Source organism: Saccoglossus kowalevskii, chromosome 11 (assembly GCF_978046115.1).
Source record: "Saccoglossus kowalevskii chromosome 11, keSacKowa6.1, whole genome shotgun sequence".
In the NCBI taxonomy this organism is placed as follows: Eukaryota; Metazoa; Hemichordata; class Enteropneusta; family Harrimaniidae; genus Saccoglossus; species Saccoglossus kowalevskii.
Genome location: NC_140651.1, coordinates 17,487,325 through 17,509,821, shown reverse-complemented (window position 1 = coordinate 17,509,821; position 22,497 = coordinate 17,487,325). Strand labels below are relative to the sequence as shown.

Sequence of the window (22,497 nt, the reverse complement as noted above, 5' to 3'; positions counted from 1 at the left end):
TCAGCAATTCGGTCACCGAAGAGGGCGCTAATTATCTAACAGGTGCCCGGGGAACGACTGCATTCCTGTGTTAATTACATGTAAACAATTGGAGAAGATAAACATCCTATTTGAATTGAACCTATTTTTATATACTATTATATTGACACTCATGGATTGCACTAAATATCACAACATGTATGTGTTTCGGCAACTTTGACTACCAGTTTCCAACATAACTAAACATAAATACAATGCACTTTTATAATAAGTCTCACGAAAAATCGCTTCTGTTACGTCAGTATTACGTAGGAAGTGTTGAAAAAACGTTTTGTTGTGCAGCAGTTCGTCATTTAGAATAAACAGTACTTTACATTCATTTGATAAGCGCAGATCAAACACGATACATACGATGCCCTGTTACGCCACCACCTTGCTGTCCGTCGCTCGAGGGCGTATTTACACTTGTGATATGCGATAACAACTATGTTTCAAAACTGTCCTTGAACCGAGCAAATCATATCTTTGAAATATCATTACCAGCCCATATATCGCGCTACTCCCACAAAGTCAATACAAAGTTCGATCTGCGCACACGCACGCACACTATATTCCAAAGTCGGAGTTTTACGAATTTGTGAAAAAGAAATGACCGCGAAAATGATTTTCGACACGCTGTGTTTCGTGTTTATTTCTAATCAAATTGTTTTAATCTTGGAAATATCAGCTACAAGAGACGTATCAATGCCCAGGTACTTATTTTGAGCTAATAATGACGTCATACTACAGCCGACTGTTCGACGTGGTATGTGATCCGAGCACGTGTATTTCAGACATAAATACAGGTGTCTGCCACGCACGTGTTTATCCACAAACCAATGGTTCACCTATCAATACACAGGGTAAACCGGCTATATACACAACATTGTAACATTCTGCATTGGTATCATAATGGTGACATTTCACATGCCATATTAATTTATTTCTAAATTTTGTTTCCATGTACTACTATCGGTGAGATACAAGCTACTAACGTTCCTGGTTAATAATTGGTTGAAGTTCAAGTTGAACTTTATTAAAAGTAAACAACTTTGATAATTTATGAAGGACGAAAATTTTGTTGGGGACGGGTTAATTGTGAAAGATATTACTTTAAATGGTACGAATGTGGCTGTTTGTTGTCCTTAGTTGGGACTTATTCACACGTGGCGAATAGAATCGAACTTCCGACCACCTTTATGCGATGGCTCTAACTAGATGTAGTCAAGTCCGAAACCAACTGATATACATCGTTCATTTCAATGAGTTATATTGGGTATCGTTCGGGGCTAATGTTGTATAAATATCTTACAACCGGCACAGTCTCATCACGACATACTATTTCAAAATATGCTGAATATTACTCCAAGTGGCTGGGCGTTGCTAACCAGACTACTATCTAACGGAATGCCGCCAGAAGAACCCCCGTGTGACCAATTGCAGGTCTCCATAGAAACCGGAAGTCATTGCAAGATAACGCGTTGATTATTCATACTGACTGCCGCGATATTGACGTATGTCACTATAAAAACACATATATGTAGATTTAATGACATGTTCCACGTCATTACACCGGTCGTGTCAAATTGCAAACTGCTCTTGTTTCAAAAGTTTGTATACGTCAGCACGGGCATAGTGTACACGTCACCAACGTGGCGGTCTCACTGCAAGACGGGCATTGACCACAGTCATGGGTGTTCTCCGCTTGGACCGACTCGGTGGCTGCATGTAATCCTACTCAGTCTTACCGATTGTTTCACACAATAGTTCTTCTAGATTACCGTTATGGCGAGACAAAAAGTACAACCTCCTCCGCCGCCTCCTCCTCTGGGAAATAAAAAGGAAACTCGCGGGAATACGAAGGACGAGAGGAGAAAGCTCACAGCCGAAGACACGTCGAAGAAACCTATCCTGGCGGTCTATCCTGTCTATCTCGGCGTCTTTCTCGGTATGTAAAACGGTGTCACATCTCACTACCATGATAAATTGTATATATTTTCTCTGTATGCAATGAATTTGCTGATTTCGATTTGGGATCGGTCGGAGTAATCATAGATGAACCTGTATTCATGGTCCCCATCTTGTTGCAGCAGCGACACACGGCGATAAACGAAACGAGTATAGGACATTATAATGTTGTTATATTGTACTTAAAATGAATGTTTATAATTACATTGTAGTTGTGAACACTTAGAATAGAGCAATTATATCGATTTAAACGAGACTCGCCTTACATGGACAACTTGCCAAATGTAATTAGCAACGCAGTATTTTCCACCTGTTCAAACTCTTTACACTCTATACCTAATCAAGGGGACCTGTGAATTAATGTGTAATTATGTAAGGATCGCAGTGACATGGTCATTTGTGCATCTGTGGCACAGTTTGAAGTTTATAAAGTGAATGCACTATAAGATATTTGTCAGATATTCGTTACAGATGCATGCATTGTAGTTGTTGTTGTTGTTGTTGTTGTTGTTGTTGTTGTTGTTGGTCTAACGTAGCCCACATTTTATTTTTTAAAACAAAATCGCAACAAATTGGAAGATTTTTTGATATTTTTTAGAGAAAAATATAGCATTTGTTTATATGTTTGGTCAAACACAGTGCACATCCACCCCATTTTACTATGACAAGATATATGTTGGTGTTTGAGTGGGCAGCCGATGGTCGATGCAAATATCTTCCACTTTGACAGTGCCATGAGTTCACACGTGGTCCAGGGCATTGACTAACGTTTATAAAGAACGGGGTAAAACTACCGCCCTCTAGCGACAAAGCACTGAATTATGTATTTGTATCTATGAGAGAATGTGGCTCGCAACAAAACTTGGTTTGGTTCGTGTGCGTTGTCTTTTCTGGATCCGTACATCACAACTTGATATATTACGATATTCACAGGGGAATGTATAGCGCCGTACCATTTCAAATTATCCAGATATTAAAACACATTGCATTGCCAGCTGATTCAATATTTGAAGAAAAACAATGTATAAACATTACACGCATAAATTCAGTAGCAATGTACCAAATTGACGTTGGCCATATGTCTGGTACAATACAACAATTACAATTATGTCAAGCACTGTATGCCTGCTCTCACATGTAAATATTTTGCTACATAACGGGTAATATACCAGTCACGACGCATGTTATTCTATTTAAAATGAAGATGGCGTATCGGGATGACGTCACACCTCTATCTGCCTTTCAGTTTGAAATAAGACTTGTGCGCATGCGCTTCAAATTTTCTGTACGCACATGTTTATATGCGTTCAACAATATATCTGTCTGCTACCATGACAAGGCTTTTATTCGACGATAAATCGTACTCTATTAATCTTCTTAAGTTTCTTATAAAATTCACTTAATGCTCAAAAATACTCAGATATTTATTCAAATTACTAATTTCAATTAGGACCGAAACGACTTATTCATGAGGTCAAAGTATTTTTTTTTTAAATTCGCAAATCACACAATTACGAAAATTGTATACTGACCAAATAAGTGTTGATACCCAGCTGTAAGTTATATATATCAATATTTAATAGTAAATTATTTATATTATTATTTTAATTATTTCCCAAATTTCATTTTTTTTTTGTAGTTGTCTGCGAGAGCCCGCATATCTGAACAACTCAATAGACATCTCGTCCAACTTTCACAAACTTCAACAATCAATCAATCAGACATGGGTTTATATACAGCGTGGTTTGCCTTAGAAGCTTCCGCGCGAATGATGGCATAATGACAAACCTGGTTATTTGAGATCACACGAACGAGATATTCTATAGAGATGGTTCAGATTCTAAAAATTGAACTGGGAAAATAAATTAGAAAAAATATGACTAATATAAAAAAAGATGATACAAAAATGAACCATAAAAAGGGAAAGCCCAACTAACTGGCAACTAAGCTGCGGTCTGCTTCTCATTTCGACTTTACACTTTTATAAACAGACTAAAGCTGCACACAGTGTTATACATTTTACAAGGGCTATATCATTTCTTATAGGGGTGACAGCTTACGAATATACACTCTAACACAGGTTGTGGAATCCTTCCCGAAAAACTAAAATAAGTTCTTCTCTTTGTTAAGACAAGGTTTTTTGACACTCTCTAATTACTCTGAAATACTTGAAAGTAACGCTTCACATAACAGATACATATGGTTTAGTTCAATCTCACAACATTTCAAGGCTCAATGCTGAATCCAGCCGTGGACCCACAAAATAAATTAATAACTGTAGATGAGGTGTACTGGGGTCTCTCAAACAAAATACTTTATACGAGACCCGATCGACTACATCCTTTGTAATATGTGTATTACATATACTAGGTTTAGTTACAACATTGGTTAGTTAGGAACGAAGATCAATGTGTGAAGGTGTTTTTGGGTGGAATTGCAAATGTGAGAAAATTTAAAAAAAATATCTAAACTACCTAGTATACCTCTAAATACTCGTGGTTACGGCGACGCTTCCCATAACATGTCGTGGCACAACTTAGGTTACATCTCCAAGTTGGGACATGGTGTCAAAAAATATTACCAATAATGTGTATATGTTTTCTTTCAGGTATAATAGCGATATGTCTGCAGTTCATGCGACCCCAGGTCAACAACTATTACCCATCGACTGAGCTGATGGATACAGTACAGAAATTGACCGAGAAACTGGAATATTTTCACGTCACGTACAGTCGAGAATTAGAACACTTCCATCAACGCATCCACACGATAGATACCCGGATGAAAGATATCGACAAGGTGACACAGGAACAGTTGGAGAAATACGACAACAAACTACTAAACGCTCGGGGTGAGATGGCGGAGAGTGCAATACAGATCAAACATTACATCGGGATAGTTAATGAGTTGGAAAGTATGGTGACGTCATCGCGAAGTATGATTCAGTCGAGTAACGGCGGGAAAATCGCGAATCACGAAATCGAGATTCTGCGCAATGGGCTAGAGATATTGAACGAGAATATTGCGATAGAAAAATCAGCCGTAGTTTCTAAGATGAAAAAGTTGACAAGGGATGGCAGACGCGATCGGGATAAAATCGATCATCTCAGCGAATCCCTGGAAACCATGACAACCTCTATTGTGACTGAAATAAGAATTATTAATAATTCTTTAATTGACGTGAAAGATATGGTGTCGCGAGGGAAATCAGAGTGTGTGTCGATGATAAATAAATCAGTGTCCCAGTTTAATGACGATGGTACTTCCCTGGAGAACACCGTGAATCGGACTGCACGCAAGATGGCACAGCAAGAAGATTCTTTACAAGCGATCCAAAATACAGTTGACGGAATTGCGCGAGAATTGAATAATTACGTGTCTCTCATAAAATTTAAAAACGAAACTGAAATTTTGAAATCAGAATTACAAATTATTACCAATGATCTAAGTAAAAAGTCAATGGGATTGAACGAAAATATAGGAATCGATAAAAGCGCTCAGCTCAATTGTCGAAATTTGCACGCTACTGTACAAAGACTAAAAGTAGCTGTGCACAATCTGCAAAACGATCTAATAGATTCTCGTGCCTCCTGGGAAAACATGAATATCACTGTGACGTCAGTATTAGCTTGCTTATCAGAGAACCGGAAATCCGGTCAGGAAAACATGATGCTTCTCCTGAAAAAGTTGCAGAAGAAATTTCTGAACTATAGAGGGCAGCAGACATATCTGCAGAGCCATGTGTCAAATATGACGGATGATATAAAGAAACTGTCAGAAGAACGGAAACTTTGGAATTATTTTATTGATGCAAGGATGAATTCTCTACAGGACAGTTTACAATATCAAAATGTTTCAATTTTCAATATGGTCGCAATGGAAATAAAACGGGTTCAGAATCTAGTGAGTTTTCGCGACGCGTTGTCTCGGAGCCCTATGGGTGAGTGTAACACAAGTGGAGACATGGATGCAAAAAACATCGACGCACTGACTGATCAGTTCCGCACGTTGTTGGAATTCAAAATCGGAGTTTTGCAAGCACAGCTAGATGGAATCCGAGAAAATATGGGTTATGTTGGTCACCATGGCGACTCAATATATGACACAAAGAATTTCGTCGAATTCATAAAGTTCACCTTGAGAAGTCAACTTGATTCCATTCGTCGTGAGATGATAACGAAACAAGCAAAGTTCGAGCAGGAAAATGCACAATACCTCGAAGCTAGGCTACGAATGTTAGAAAATGAGGTGTCATCTCTGAAAAGCGACGCCAGTGTGGTTAACCCGGTTCAGCGAGGTGACGACACATGTGACAGTGACGTCATTGGCTACGTTGAGTCCAGGCTGAACTTGCTAAGAAGCCAAATGCAGATTCTGGGCACGGAGCTAGAAACACAAAAGTCGAAAACGAACGAGAACTGGAGAATACACGTACTGCAATGGCAGCTGGAGCAAGCCAATTCAATGTTACTTGAACACGAACGGCGACTGAATAAAACAGCGCAATCCATCAATAAGTTCAAAAAGGTCGATAACACGTATTCTGCGAACTTATCGCGTGAAGATTTGGATGGAATGACAAATTGCCATCAGAAATCTGTTGAATTTGAGCACTACTTGATGTCCGCAGATGAGCGTATGGACAAACAGGCAAAGCACATCAGTGAAACGTTGCGAGTAGAATCGGACAACTTAAATCAATATATTGCATTTTACAACGGTTTGCGTGACGGGGAGCTGCGAGGCGTACGCAAATCTCTAGATAATCACGACCAAGTAATACATGTTTTGCAAGAACAACTTTCGCAACGTGAAAAAGCGCCGAGTTTTCTGGGTTTTATTCATCAGCAAGAGTGTCATAGTATGATGTCACAGGTGTATGAGCTGGCGGATAAATACGAAGAGGTGGAAAGCGACTTAAAAAAAATGTACGATTTCCAACGATTTCTCGAGTTTCTACACCAATCAGACTACGAGACTATGTCAGCGAGGACATCAGAACTCGTTCATCAGCACGATGTGTTGGCAAAACTCGTTGAAGAACAAAAAGAAAACCAAGCGCTGTTGACAGAGAACATCAATTATTTGTTGCATGAGCAAGGAAGGAAAACTGCAGAGATCATGAAGAAGTTGAAAACAGTAATAGAAAACAACAAAGTGCGTGCGAATAACGAAGTTGCTTTTGTAAATCATACCATAAGTATGCTAATTAGGGACTTAAAGAAAAATGTGAGAAAACAAGAGAAAATGATAAATCAACTACAGAAACAAAATGCTCATAACAGCAAGAGTTTGGAGAATTTATTGAGAAATAACCCGACAAGCGATGTAAATACATCAAAGGTGTCACGAAAAAAATCCAAATCCACTAAAATAAAAACATTAGATTCTAAACCTGGCAACATAGAAATTGAAACGCAACACCTAACGAATTTGGAAACTAATGCGCATATGAAGGTACTAGCGAGAAATGACACCGACAAAAGTTTGCCGCCATATTTATTGAACAACGAGTTAGAAAGTGTCGCTTCGGTCAAACATAATACAACCAAGACCAGTAAAGAGAATGTCCGCCATGACTCGCCTTAGTCTCCAACCGATATGTGCTAGTAGATCCAGGATGCATTAGATCTCACTTCAAGTTGATTAGATACTGTAGGTCATTCTGCGATTGTTGACATGCTCTACATAGATTATGTAAGGGCTTCCTTAACTCTAGCATTGCAACCCTTGTGGAACATTAACTATGTAAATATGCTATGTTCGTGTCGATTCGGCATCGGCATTGAGATATTACAAACTATGTAAATATGTTCGTGTGTGTTCGTGTATGTTCGGCCTTACATGCGGGTTGGTCAGCTAAATCAAATGGAGGCTACTGTGGACGAGTTCCGGTTTTCGACAGACGCGAGATTTTGACACTGGATTAAAATATGTTTTTCGTGTAAACTCTTTCTATTGTATATTTAACTGGTTTACCACGACAACTGGTACATATTTTCACGTCTACAAAAATGCAATATAAATATATTTTTCATTCACTCAAAACAGTGTGATGATTATATGATTATTGTTTTAGCTGTCGAAAAATAAACTATAGTCTGTTCATTCATAATATGGTATTGTGCTTTTGTTGTATGTCCCATGTCGTCACGTGACTGTTCATCCCACCGGGTGGTGAAGTGTATACAAACGTGAATTCAAATATTTTCTGAACAAATATTAGGTCAAATGTACTCATTTTATTGACCTCGCCGGGTGATCACTCTACGTAGGTCTTCCACGTGTGTCGTCCACGTTTTCTCGGAATGAAAATGCTCTTACGCCCGTGTGCTGTTTGTACGTTCACGGCAACACAATTAAAGTGCGTGTTAGAATTTCTTATTCTTTCTTCGAACGACTTTGATTTTTGTGTCTTAAAAATCAATGCCCGTATGTATACCATGCATGTTAGACCCATTGTATATGTCACATGGAACCCGCTTTGGATAATGTGACGACTTCCGATCTTTAATGTAGCTTCTTGACGAATAGCAGAAAAGGACAGACCCACTTTGTATTGGAAAATGTCACTTGCATGTCGGAGATGAAATTAAAAACCACTAACTTATTGCTTGCCAATGGGTGCTACTATAAAGAGATAGGTAATTCGGTGTACTACATTTAACAGTTCAGACGTATTCATCATGTACATATCACTCCGCTAAGACTTATTCATTATGTTGCCCAAGATGCAAGATGAGGTGTATATACGTACATGTATTGTAATTGTCGGCCGCAGTTTCACTTACGGGTCCGAAATGTTGCTTAATTTAATTTAATATCAGATACTTGAGGATTCTGGTAAATTATAAGAATATATTTTGGCCGTAAGTCACGTTGGTGGGTGATCATTAAGTACCGTTGATGGCGTCATAATAAACAAAAAATCCAAGAATTCTATCGGAAAGTTGTATTCGGTTGTGTGAGGAATGGAGCCCTTTAGTCACTGGTAGCATAGTGGTTGTTGCGTCAGACTCGTGATTGGTAGACCCATGTTCAAATCCTACTTCGGGCTGAACACCAAAAATGGTCGACTCCTACCCTGAGTGAGTGTGTGCCACAGACTCGATGGGACAGCCAATTCAACCTGCAGAGGTTCATTTATTTTATTTATTTACGCATTTAATGATAACCATTTACATCCAAAAAATATGAATAATTACATAAAACTCTGAAAGTAATCTACCATGGGGTCACAAGTGAAGATGAAGAACAATTTCTATTGAATTGCCCAAACTATAACACAGAGAAAACTGCATCAAACAAATTATGACACTACTTTCGTCCAACAATAAAAATATACAGTTCACATATATTCTCTGAAGCAAAGATCCTGGCATAATTTTAGAACTTGCCAATTTTTTTACGCAACCAAAAGATTTATTTAACATTTAAATATTAGTTACGTTCTTTTGTTTTTTTGTACAATATTTTTACATATATCTTGTTATTATTTTAAAATTCTTGTTTGCTGTACTTATCCTATGTAAATATTTTTACACATAGGCAATAAAGTTATTATTATTTTTATTATTACTATTATTATTATTATTATTATTATTATTATTAGTAGTAGTAGTAGTAGTAGTAGTAGTAGTAGTAGTGATTTTTAATAAGCAGTTTGACAAGGACAAGTAACGTAAATGAAAGCAATAAAACGTACAACGTTAAGCTTTGGAACCCTGCAAGTAGGCCAGTCTCACTGTTTCTCACCACAAGGGGTTACGATCCCCCCTACCAGTCCCAAAACAGAAATAAAACACACGACAAAGTTTAAAAACTACGTGATAATACTACCAGTTGATTTATTCGTGATGAAAAGTGGACATGATTTAAAATGACAGTAGGCGGGTTCAGTGTGTGAAAAAACAATACTTTATTTGAGATTTGACAGTCTCCCGTGACACGACGTGGCGGAGCGTACTCAGGCCACCCAACGTAGCTAACTGGAAGCTTGGTGTTTATAGCACCATACCAGCAAAATGTGTGCAGAGAAAAAAAAACACTGAGAAAACTATCATTGCCACATAATGGTGTGAACTAGTCACGTGGCATTGGAACAACGAAACGAGACGACCAGCCTTAGGATATCGAGATATCCGACCATACATTCATGTTTGTCAAACAATTCACTCTTGCTTCGTGTAGTAGTAGTAGTAGTAAAATGGCAACACACCCCAATTTTAAAATTTTCGGAAAGGCGGCTGTCTTGAACATTCCTCGGTGTGGATTCTGAACGTGTCAAGAAGCCGATGTCTGAGATGTGAGCCGACTAGCGCTGTTTCGGCGTTTCATATGTTCAGTGCTTTTCAGGTAAATGTAATGGACATAATAAGCTGTTCGATCGCACAAGTTACACCCGCTTGTTCTTCTGCACTTGTTTTGGTTTCGGAAAAGGTATTTACTATATGCATAACTGTGCAAGTAATGTATCCTCGGGGCGGTGCTACGTCACAAGACGTTCCACGTTGCTACGACGCGCACCACTGTACACGCAATTCTATGGGCTCTGTGCGCGCTGCTGTGGAACGCCGGTCGAGCCGGTGAAAATTCGAGAAAACAACACAAACTCAACTTTGAAGTAATCCCGAACAGCCAAATTTATATATGTTACACATGTAGGGCCAATCTTGTTACACTGTTCAGAGGAGTCTCAACAATCATCCCAAAGTACCATTTTCTGCGAGTTTTGGGCCTTTGTTTTCACCGCCGCAGGTTGCCAGGCGGTGAAAATGCCCGGATGTCCGACCCGAGGATATAACAACGGTAAAAAAACAAAGACAAAAATAGTAATAATTACATGTAAAGTCTTTATTTACGATATTTCCAGGCAATATATAACAGAAAACAATAATTGCGATGACAGAAAACAAATACGACTTACAAATCACGAATAATTTTACTTAATAAGTTGAAAATATCGAAACAATACTTAGATGGTGCATATAGGTAAAAAGAGATCTGTTTTACCCTCATGGATGGTGCTAACCTCTGCTGAAGATGCTATTATTGTAGGGTCTATGTTTCAATTCATTGTTTAAAATATATACTACGTGTATTACTAATACTATAACAGAATCCGGTTGTGGAGTTTTTGTACTTGGGAGAATGAGGTTACCCTTTGCCACAACTATCTCCAGGTCACCCTTGGGCAATGTGTAGTACCTGTCAGCCTTTGGTGCCAACTTCCCACATAATAAGTTTGGTTGAAGTCAGTAAAGGCATACGGTCGTAATTTTTTGCACAAACAGAACCGCATAGGTGGACAATATTTCATGTAAATATGTATATATACGTTTCAGTTTTCCTTAGCATTTGGCAGGGGGGATCGTAACCTCTTGTAGTGAGAACCAGTGTGACTGGCCTGCCTACAGCATGCTAAGGTTTCCATAGTAAAGGTTATCAGTTATATCCGTTAATGTAATTTCGTTTTATTTATTCGTAAATCAAAAATCACTATAACAGAATATAATGTTCCACTGCACGGGAAACGCTATGCGTCGTTGACGACTCTGTGAATTGCTTTCTTATTTGGTGTGAATGAAACACTGACCCTTCAGTTCACGCTATTCCAGTTAGTGGCTACGTGACAATAGCGTTACTTTAACGACACATTTTATTAGCACCTTAGCACTTATCAGTGTATTGTTTTCTCGCGTGTTTACGTCGTTTCTGCTCGTACAGAGTGGTAACAATGCTCTTTTGAAAACATGAGTGTGAATAAGAGACTAAAAGACGTGTCGTAGTTGTGTCTTCCAAGTACCAATTATAGTACAATGTACAATTATAGAATACATTTATGTTTGACACGGGGGCGCTATACACCCCAAAAATACGGTGACAACGCATCTGTAGGGTAGTGACAATACACACGATCGTATATACACCTTCCCTCAATATTATGCCGAAGGTTTATCATTATACATATCTTCAATAATATTAATGACTTAAGTTTTTTTTCAAAAAACACGGGAATATATAGTGAACACCAATAAATGCGCATATAAATTCACTGGATTCGTTTTAATAATTCATATGAATATGATAGGTCTTTGTCCCATATGGCATGAACAGTTTGTACATGATTTATGGTATAGATTAATTTGCGCGGGAATCTGTGACCTTTGCCCTATAAACCCCTGTGTTATGCTTGGGAAACCCCGTAGATTATACAATCTGTCACTCCAGCGCTTGAGAGCATCGCCATTTTTGTTGTGTTCTCGTTGGGCTTCACGTCTTTATTTTCTTATTTTTAGCTAAAGCCGTGAAATAGGTGAGTGTAACTCTTCCATTTGGTTTTCACGTATTTTGTGAGCATTTCTGTTAATTTTAATGGATTGCGCCACACAACTCGTTTCACGAAATTGGATAAACGTGCACTGTGCTGAAGGCGATGGACTGACGACCCGACCATTTTGAGGAAAATTCAAAACCTGTTTCACGTCATCGTATTATTTGTAGGTAAAACACCTTGTATTCGAAGAAACTTGCGTTAAAAATATCAACAAACTCGTCACTCCCGGATAGCTTATTTTTTTATCTCAATTTGCTACGTGGCTCTTAACAGAAAAAGAACAAATTCTCGAGTTGCTCACATGTGGCCGTACAAACAAAGCGAAGGCAGAGTGATATATGGCGTGGGTTCCACTCTGATTTAGTTTGCCGGGCTATATGCTTGTAAAATACGTTTAAAATTGTTTTTATATACATCTCCTATTCATTTAGTTCATCGTTTGGGTTCTTGCATGTTTAAAAATGCGGTGTTGATTTTTTTTAAATTGGTTGACTATTTTCGTTTTCATTTGTAGAAACCATGTGATATATCCACGCGGCGGGGAACGCCATGTGACATTGTCCTTTGTATTTACCGGACAAAAGAAAACTCCGCTGCAAATAACGACCGTTTTTTGTTGCACATTTATTTCCCATCAGTTTGAATTTGGAATAAAATTGTATCGCGTGTTTACGCGCACATAAGTGAAAATGCATTTTTGGCGTAGCGCGTTTTTGTTAACGATTATTTGGCAGTTTCAGTAAGGGAGTGAAACCAAAATGGCGGATGTAAAATTGCATGTTTCCTCACAAGCACATTGTACGGTTTAAAAAGTTTGGTGTTTTGAAGTAGATTAGACGTTATCTGACTACTAGTGCATTGTATGTTTATAAATAGCCATAGGTCACTGAAAGGTTTACTAGGTTGATGTCACATTAAATTGTCACTAACCAGTTTGCTTTATTTGGCCAATAATAAATCCATATTAATTTTCTCCTTAATTATCGGTTTTGATTTAAGTGTCATTTACCTGAACTGATAATTTACATGTAAATCATAATAAATGATTGCTAGATTTCATTTAAGCTGATATTTTTCTTTAGTAAAAAAAAAATATTCTCAAAGACTGACTGAGATGTTAATCCGAAAATTCGTTGTCTATTCTTGTTTGAGAATAGTCGTGGATGTGGACCGTGATGTAGCTCTGTCTTTGAGAATATATCTAATTTTTAAAATGGTTTTCTGAAAGTAATTGATAAATGCAGTCTCTCTATATAGGGACTGTGATAAATGCATTGGGATAGTCTTTTGAAATAAATTTCACATGATTTGCATGTCAATAGATTCTGTCAATTGATTGGCCTATCGCTTGCCAATATTAAATCCATTGTCCTAGAACATAAACTTTCTCTGGTCCATAAACGCAAAGCCACTGAGTGGACTGGTTTACATTTCCTCAATCCTACAGCTACTCTGATGGCAGAAACAGAACAACAAATGGGTGAGGAGACAAACTCAGAACAGGTCCAGCCTGTTGCTGGAGAGGAAGAGCCAATGGAGTCAGCAGAGACTGTTGTTCATAGTGAGGACTATGACAAGCTGACAGAAGCAGGACTTGCAGAAGTTGTTGCAGAGAATTTGGACAAGATTTACCAATCGGGTAAACATTTCATCACTGATCCTTCGTTTTTCACGCGTTTAAAAATATCTGACTTGTATGCTATCTGCCAATGAGTATATTTTAATTTATACAATCTCAATATGTATTTGTTAAATCGCAGGTACTCTTACTCATGGAGAATTAGATGAGAGAGCACTGGATGCACTGAAAGAATTCAACGAAGAAGGGGCATTAGCCGTCTTGAAACAATTTTCTGGTGGGTATACAAGCTCTCATTCTGTTATAGTATAAATGTGCATAAAAAAGTAAAAACCATTGTTTTTGTCAATTGCTTGCTAATAATTTTGAGTTTATGTCTCGTTTATATTTTAGAAAGTGACTTGTCACATGTGAACAACAAGAGTGCCTTCCTTTGTGGTGTAATGAAGACATATAGACAGAGGGCAAAACTCAAACAATCTACAGCTGCAGATGCAAGACCAGGACCAGATGAAGCAAAGTTGAAAGTAAATACTAACATAAAGATCTAATAAAAGATTTTCGCGTGCACAATGAAAAGCATAGTATAGTGTGTTTTTTATAGTGTGATTGATTCACACCTATGTCATGCATCTCATTATCATTGTTTGAATCTGACACTAGATTATTTCTTTGTTTACAGGAAATTCTAGACAGGACAGGATATTCACTGGATGTTACAACTGGACAAAGAAAATATGGAGGACCTCCACCTGACTGGGATGGCCCAGCACCATCTGGAGATGCAGAGGTGTGTTTTAAATCATTGTAATGTTTAGTTAGGAGCTTTCTACTGTTTACTGTGACAGTAACTGAAAAAAGCAATCTAAAGTTCGTGTGATGTTTCCTTATGTCACATTGTTTTTTCACAAATTTCCTCAATGAAGAGCCACTGTTTTTCTGTGAAGCCTTTTTTCTAATTTAAATATTTTTTCAAATAAATGTTTGAAATAAAATTCCAACTATTCAGTGCTAAATATACATCTTGTTATGTATTTAGTACTGCAAACAAAGTAAAAAGTTTTCAGAATCAAGCTTATTTGTTTTACCAAATTAAACATTTGAATATTTAGAAAAGTACAAGATTCTTCTCAGGATTCACTTTCTTTATAGTATCTAATCATGGAACTATAAACCCCAGGAAGAACAACCACTTTGTTTCCTTTCAACTATAATAGTTGCCGCGATGTCAAATGTTTATTTTGACTGTTTATTTTGTCGCATTAAAAAATCGAAGGGAAACACAGAATAAGTCGGGATATCTCAACAACAAACAGCATACAAAACCCCATGTTTCGCAAACTTTTGCAACCTTAGTTTTTCGAGGGTTGGAAAAAACAAGTAATCTAAAACGACGTTGAAAATTATGAAAACTCTCTAAAACTCCGACCCGTTGCATGATTTCCGGTACACTGAAGGTCACCCTGCAGACCGACTTGTTTGCGCACGCGTAGTAAACAAAATATTTTACTGCGCAGATGTGAATTTTTTTTTCAAGTTTTCAGTTTCCAGCAAAGCGGTTGATACGGGCGTATCGGCGGCAACTAACGTGGAGTATGACTAATGTTGTGGAAACAAAAGCGAAAGCACTGTAAGATAAACTATGACAAAGGTTTTTTTAATCCTCTTGGGTTCGTTGTTCTTCCTGGGGTTTATAGTTCCATGATCTAATCAAGCTTTAACTGCGGTTGTGGTATTTAATACTATTTCAATCAACAACAAAATTTTAAAATGTGCAAACATACTCTGGATCAAAATGTCAGTTTACTATTTTTTTCGGACGACTCAAATTTTAGTGTTCATCTTAAAGTCGAGCAAGACGAGTCTAACATTCTTTCACATTTTTCACAATTTCAATTATTGCAAAAATGTAACGTTTTACATTGTAACATAATGTTAAAGGTAATGATTACCCGAATAACAGCGCTTATGTGTGATCACGAACATGAAACATCTCAGCTTGTCCACAATACAATACACGCTGTACCCCATTGTTTAAAAACGTAATTTATAACCAAAATTAACATGAAAAATTTAAAATTGTACTTGGTTGGAGCCAATAACCACTAACAGTCCAACCTAGAATTTCTACCAGTTTTGCCAAAAACTATACCAAAACATGCGAAAACAAAGAATTGAGCCATAACAGAACATAAATATGGAATTAATGTCTTAATATTAAGCGTGTGTGGGCCAGCCTTAAACTTCAGAGCAAAAAAAAAACTTGCGCTGTTATCCGGTAAACTAATCATTGTCTTTAATTCTATTCAGGGCCAGCACTCCAGTGGTTCTCCTTTGTTCCGACAGCAAGTTTTTGTTGGCAAGATTCCAAGAGATATGTTCGAAGATGAGATAATTCCATTATTTGAGAAATGTGGAAAAATCTGGGATCTTAGACTTATGATGGATCCTCTATCTGGTTTGAATCGTGGCTATGCCTTTGTGACTTTCTGCGATAGAGAAGGCGCACAAGAAGCTGTGAAACAGGTGAGCTAATTATTTGTAAGTTATTGAATAAATGTTTAAAAACCAACAAAGTTGTAAATGGCACAGATTCAATCTAGACCTTACTGTTTTGATTTCTGCTTTATTTGACTGGGAATTAAAGAAAAGTTGTTAGATACTAAAATACCATTATAAATTTAACAAGTTGAGTTTCTAAAATAAAAGTGCTGCCTTGTTTTCGCTGTCTTTTGTGTAATCAGTATATAACAGGCTCATTTTAGTTCGAATAGTAGTCACAATTTTCTAAGACGGACCGAACATAAAAACAAGACAAAACAAAAGATTTTTGAAGTTGGCGTGGGGGAAATAACGTATTGTTGTCAGGGTCATTGAGTTGTCACTATTGTTTAAGCTACTGTGATTGGTTGCTGGCATTGTTTAGGGGGGGATTTGACCCTTTTGTGATGTGGGTTTGACATTAAAAAATGCTTGTTACAAATGCATAGTAACAGATCTAAAGGCTGTTAGGAGTGTATGTATATTAAGACTTAATATTGTAACAATGAATCAAATAGTAGCTTACACTAAGGATTGTCATCTTTTGACAGCATTGTTTTCACTACATAACAATCTTTGCGCAATGTATATAATAGATTAGTAAAATGCAACTCGTTACTGAATCGCCTAAAATAACATTCCAACATTTACAGCTCATTTATTTAATTTTAGACCATGCCCCAGAAGTGGCGTCAACAATCTTGAGGGAAAAGTTTTCATTTTTCTTTCTAATGCACCTCTTTTCACAGCTTGACAATCATGAAATTAGAAAAGGAAAACACTTGGGTGTGTGCATATCTGTTGCCAATCACAGACTATTTGTTGGTTCCATTCCAAAAACAAAGTCAAAAGATGAAATATTAGAGGAATTCAATAAACATGTTGGTAAGTAGTATGCTATAATTTTAATGATTTAACACTAGCACACCTTAATGCTATGTTAGAAACAAATTGAGCTTTCTGGGTGTTGTGACAGCTGAATCCAATGTTGTATGCAGTGACATTTATCATGTAATAACAATGCTTGTAATCTGTTGCAAAAGACTAGCTAGTCAAACTGGCATTGTTTCTGTCACTGGAGCACAAAATTGTGGCAGGTTGTTACTTGGTTAAACCAGCCTTTTCCTCAATGACCAGATGATTTTTGTCGCTCTCTGTATAATATGCTTATGTACTCGTTTAATCAGGGTCAATTTTGATAACAAATTTAAGTTCAAAAGGAGTTGTTTGGTTCATGCCTTTCACCATTATGCCAGAAACTAAAAATCACCTACATCCCATAGTTTTCTCTGGTCGCCTGAAAGGAGAGCAAATACAATTAGGGAAGTAAAGTTGTCTCGATACAATTCCAAGTTCATGTTGCTTGTTGCGGAAAATGCTATTCTTGGCAACTAGATCAAACTGTCACGAATCCAACAGGTCTTTGAGGCTTACTTTCAATAGATCGCAGCAAAATGTCAGCATTCTACCCAGGGCATTATAGAGTAGGGGGTCCCAACTGTTGAATTTTGGATAAACATTAGAACCAATTTTTGCATACTGGTAAATACAAGCCAATAACATATTGTTTTGCAAATTGACTGGTATTGTATACAATTTTTCTAAGGGGGGAAAACGCTGAATGTCTACAAGACAGTCAGTTTATTAAGCTGATTGTTTTTGCCGCTCTGTTATTTATTCTGTGACATGCTCCTCTGCCATAGTTTTATACAATACACAAGTGACAAGTTTTTATTATTTTACAGGTGGTCTGACAGACGTTATCATCTACCACATGCCAGAAGACAGAAAAAAGAACAGAGGTTTTGCATTCTTACATTTTGAGTCTCACAAAGCAGCTTCTCTAGCCAGGAGAAGGTTGATGAGTGGGCGTATCAAGGTTTGGGGTAACTCAAATGTTACTGTAGATTGGGCAGATCCACAAGAAGAACCAGATGAAGAAACAATGGCAAAGGCAAGTACTGTGAAATACTTTTATTTTAACTATGTTAGTAAAGTTTAGTGTATTTTGTATAGTTTATTTTCTGTTTTTGTTTACTATAACACAATTACAATATTATAATATTAAACAAGGTCAATTAAATGAAACTGTAAAGTAACTAAAATAGGTTCTTCCAGATAATCTGGAGTAATTCAAATCACATTCACTTTAACTGTTCACTCTAGTTTGCTGTAAAAAAAATAATTTTTGTTAAATCCTGAAAGTTGCTCTGCAACCATAATGCATTTAGTGACATGAATTGATGTTTTTTTTTCAGGTAAAAGTTCTGTATGTAAGAAACTTGACTCCAGATGCCGAGGAAGAGAAATTAAAGGAGGCTTTTCAAGCCTTCGGTACTGTAGAAAGGGTAAAGAAATTGAAAGATTACTGCTTTGTCCACTTCGAAGAGAGAGATGCTGCAGTAAAGGCCATGGAAGAACTGAACGGTAAAGAAGTTGAAGGTTCAGTTGTTGATATTTCTCTGGCAAAACCACCATCTGAAAACAAAAAGAAAAAAGAAAGACAACAGACCAGAGGAGGCAGATCATCAAACAGGTAAGTTGTGTTTTGAGCTTAAGGTGTTCCACCATTTGTGAACCACCTCCTGGAACTGGATCTCATTTGCAGTAATTATTTGTTTACGTTACAGGTGGGATGATGATTATTATGGAGGTGGAAGAGGCCGTGGTGGTATGAGAGGTCGAGGTGGTTATGACCGTGGTGGCTATGATCGCGATTATGGATATGGTGGATACGACGACTACTACGGTGGTTACGATGATTACCGTGGTGGTAGTTATGATGATTCCTACTATGATGGATATTATGGCGGTGGATATGGAGATAGAGGAGAATATGGCGGATATGGTGGTGGTTATGGCAGAGAATTGAGAGGGGGACGTGGTGGTGCTATGCGTGCACGTGGTGGATCGTCTCGAGGACGTAGTGGGTATCCAATGCGTGGTGGTCCGATGGGTGGAAGAGGCACTTATGGCAATAGGGGAGGCCAAGGATTGCGTTCACGTGGTCGTGGTTTAGGAATTCAGTCTGGTGGCAGAGGACGTGGTGGGTTCATGGGAAAACGCAAGGCGGATACACAAAATACAGGTGACTCGAAACGCCGGTTCACCCAAAATCTAAACAGCCAGAATTGGGGAGCCCAGCCAATAGCTCAGCAGCCTTTGGAGCAGGATTACAGCAGCGGTTATGGGTACGGTTCTGGAGGTGACCAACAATGGTATCAGGATTCCTTTAGCCAACCCTGGAAGTAAATCCAACAAAATATTCATTCATCATATTGATGCGGCCATTTGTCATTTTATTTGGAAGTCCATCAACAACATCCGAAATCAACACCAAATTGATCACCGAATGTCTCCAAATTGATCGTCCAGGTTCAGTCTACATCAGATTGAAAGGAGTTTACAAAAATTCTCACTTCCCTAGCTGATTTGCTTCTGTTTTATGGGAGATAGCATTCTCTCCTCCTGCCTGAAGATTTGATTGACTAAATATTCTAGATATGAAGATAAACTGATTCCACTACCAGAGCAAAGGGCACAAAATTAGCCATGTACTCTGCACCAGTGAAAAACACTCGCATAGTTTCAAACGACATTATTGTCATTATATTCGCAGACTTTATTTGGCATCCCGTTTTCATTTATATAACCAGCTGACATTGACTATTTTTTGACTCTTCAAAAAACTTTGATTTTATCTGGTCTTGTGAAAAGTTCATACCCTTTGTAAATACTAGAATACATAGGACAGTTTTCTGTGGCCGTAGCTTTATCTTACGAACATTTCACCATTTATATCGATATTATGTATTTTTGTTTAGACTAATATTTAGTTGCAAAGTAAAAAAAAAATGTGGTTAGGTATTTAAAATATTGTAATTGTGTACTATTTCGATGATTACTATACATAAAACTAAGTTTTTGATGGTAAACATGCATATATTAGTTACATAAGTAGAATGGCAGGAGAATTGTTATTCGGCAATTTTGTCTGTCACATGATCAAGAGTACGTAATTAAAAGTCTCTAAAGGTAAAGTTTTTAGGCTTTGAATATTTTAAAATTTGTGTGAAATGTTTTAGCTTGTCTGTCATATTTTCCTACTTTATGCTTTTGGCACATTTTGAAAAAAAAAATGAAAGCCAAATCAGTTCTCGATTAATGATTGGCAAACTGAATTGTACGTTCTTGTATTCAATACTCGTCTGTCATACTTAAATGCCCAATAAAAAACCAAGTTTAGATGTTACAAAAAACATAAAAAACTACCATTCATTCAGTTCCTACTTTTATTTGTGAATCTGATTTTATCAGATCTGTGTTAAGTCGGTTTGTGCTAGTTCCCAGTCTCGTGATTGTCTCCCCTCCCCTTCCTACTAAAGCTTATTTATCGTTGGATGGGTGTTGCTCAACTAGTCAATTTTATTAAAAAAGTAATGCATTTGAATTAGAACTGCTGGAAGCTGGCGAAACATATACTGGGTTTTAATTTTTAGCAGATGTGGTTTTACTTACACTAATGTGAAGAAAATTTTCCATATTCAGCTAAAAATACCCAGTGAATGATTAAACCCTTTTAGAGAAAGTAATTCCTGTGCTTCAAGATCTAGCATTGTCAGTGATCTTGAATGATTGTGTTTTTGTATGTCAACACTAACTAAAGTTCTTTCTTTTCTTTTCTTTCTCCCGCTCTCTCATACAACCCGTTACCCCAAAGAACATGAAACAGATGATTAAAAAAAGTAATAAAATAAGAACAAAATCCCAACATAAAACATACCAGTTCAAGATTTGCAAATTATTTGCAGTCCAAATTTACCATTTTGCCACGAGGCATTAAATGCTCATTTACCCATTGATATTGCAGGTTACCAGTTTCATTTTAAGTTCTAGGCACCTTTATTTACATCTTTCTGCAATTGACTGCTTGAAAATTGGGGATTGGAATTAAGGTTTTGTAGAACCAAGGCAACCATGGCCTTGTACACAATTATGGACTTGTAGTAGTTCTTTATTGCAGTTTGGAACACCTGATTAGGCCATGAACTGTATCCTGTGTTTGAACAAGCACATTTGGTTTGGCCAAGAATACTGTCTTGTGTTTTGAAGGTTTTGTAAGATTGCAAAAATAATGTAGCCTGTTGGGCCACATTTCTTTTCTGTTTGGCACTCGTGTAGAGAGCGTCTCACCTATACAGGTGCCACCCCTACCTCGGCAAGGAGGCTGAGGCCACCTGGAGTCTGTTACCCTGGGTCTGGCCAGTACCTGCTGTAATACTTGGATTGAGAAGAGGAGTTTGTTCCAGGTGACTATCACGTGTGCCAGGGGAAAACAAGTTGGTCTGCTCAGATTTCAAGACTGCATTTCTGAGGAAGTTCAACTTCTGGCGAATACTTCAATGGCTAGTTTAGTAGTACTGTAGTGGTTCAGTAAATTGGTGTGGCTTGCTCTATAGCTTGACAAAATTTGGTTAATTTGACCAAGGTTTCTAAAAATTGCCGATATTCACTAGCCTGGTAGTCCTGATTCTTGTATTTAAATTCTGTGATGGACTGTTGTGAATCTCGGTGGCAAGTATTTGATAAAACCCTTCTGGTCTATGCAACAACAGGATTTTTTAGGTGCATTATATACCAGTTAAGGTGATATGATGCAACTTAAGTTAAAAAAGTTCCTCCACCCCACCAACTTGATCCTATCAATTTACTTCATTATGGGGTTTCAAGTAACCAGTTTTTTTTGGCAATTTCAAAGTGTCTGAACATCTATTTCAATTGTTAATCGACAAGTTCACACGAAATGTAACGAAGCTTTGTCCTGTTGAACTGATAAAGGTGTGCATCGGAGTAGTTGGGAGATTTGTATCCAGACAAGTCTGAATTTCTGCTGCTCGTTAGAGTTTCATTTTGAATGCTTTCAGGTTTCAGTACATTTAGTTTAATAGGAACTGCGGACTGATGTATAAAAATTTGTCAGAATCTAGTCGGGCATAAACTAGCCCAAGTTCAGTTCATTTATTACCATTGCATTATATGCTGTACTCGTCCCAAT

The 22,497-nt window shown here is 37.5% G+C and overlaps 2 protein-coding genes across 4 annotated transcripts; both read left to right on the top strand.

Moving 5' to 3' along the window:
- Window positions 1–1,617: 1,617 nt before the first annotated feature.
- On the top strand, window positions 1,618–8,090 carry LOC146736253 (uncharacterized). Its single transcript, XM_085505458.1, has 2 exons — window positions 1,618–1,966; window positions 4,595–8,090. Exons 1-2 carry the CDS (start codon window positions 1,804–1,806, stop codon window positions 7,573–7,575), a joined length of 3,144 nt encoding a protein of 1,047 aa, XP_085361584.1. The 5' UTR covers window positions 1,618–1,803; the 3' UTR covers window positions 7,576–8,090.
- Window positions 8,091–12,176: 4,086 nt separating this feature from the next.
- LOC100376856 (heterogeneous nuclear ribonucleoprotein Q-like) lies at window positions 12,177–21,751 on the top strand. 3 transcript variants are annotated; one of them, XM_078011854.2, is made up of 11 exons: window positions 12,177–12,301; window positions 13,770–13,961; window positions 14,083–14,178; window positions 14,295–14,428; window positions 14,584–14,691; window positions 16,212–16,427; window positions 17,192–17,327; window positions 18,188–18,396; window positions 18,701–18,978; window positions 19,073–19,530; window positions 21,163–21,751. In XM_078011854.2, the coding sequence occupies exons 2-11, from the start codon at window positions 13,778–13,780 to the stop codon at window positions 21,180–21,182; spliced, it is 1,839 nt and encodes a 612-aa protein (XP_077867980.1). In that variant the 5' UTR covers window positions 12,177–12,301; window positions 13,770–13,777; the 3' UTR covers window positions 21,183–21,751. The 3 variants fall into 3 exon arrangements, with proteins under 3 accessions (XP_077867980.1, XP_002731265.1, XP_006812136.1); XM_002731219.4 differs by lacking the exon at window positions 21,163–21,751 and having other exon boundaries at window positions 16,248–16,427; window positions 19,073–20,316; XM_006812073.3 differs by lacking the exon at window positions 21,163–21,751 and having other exon boundaries at window positions 19,073–20,316.
- Window positions 21,752–22,497: the final 746 nt, after the last annotated feature.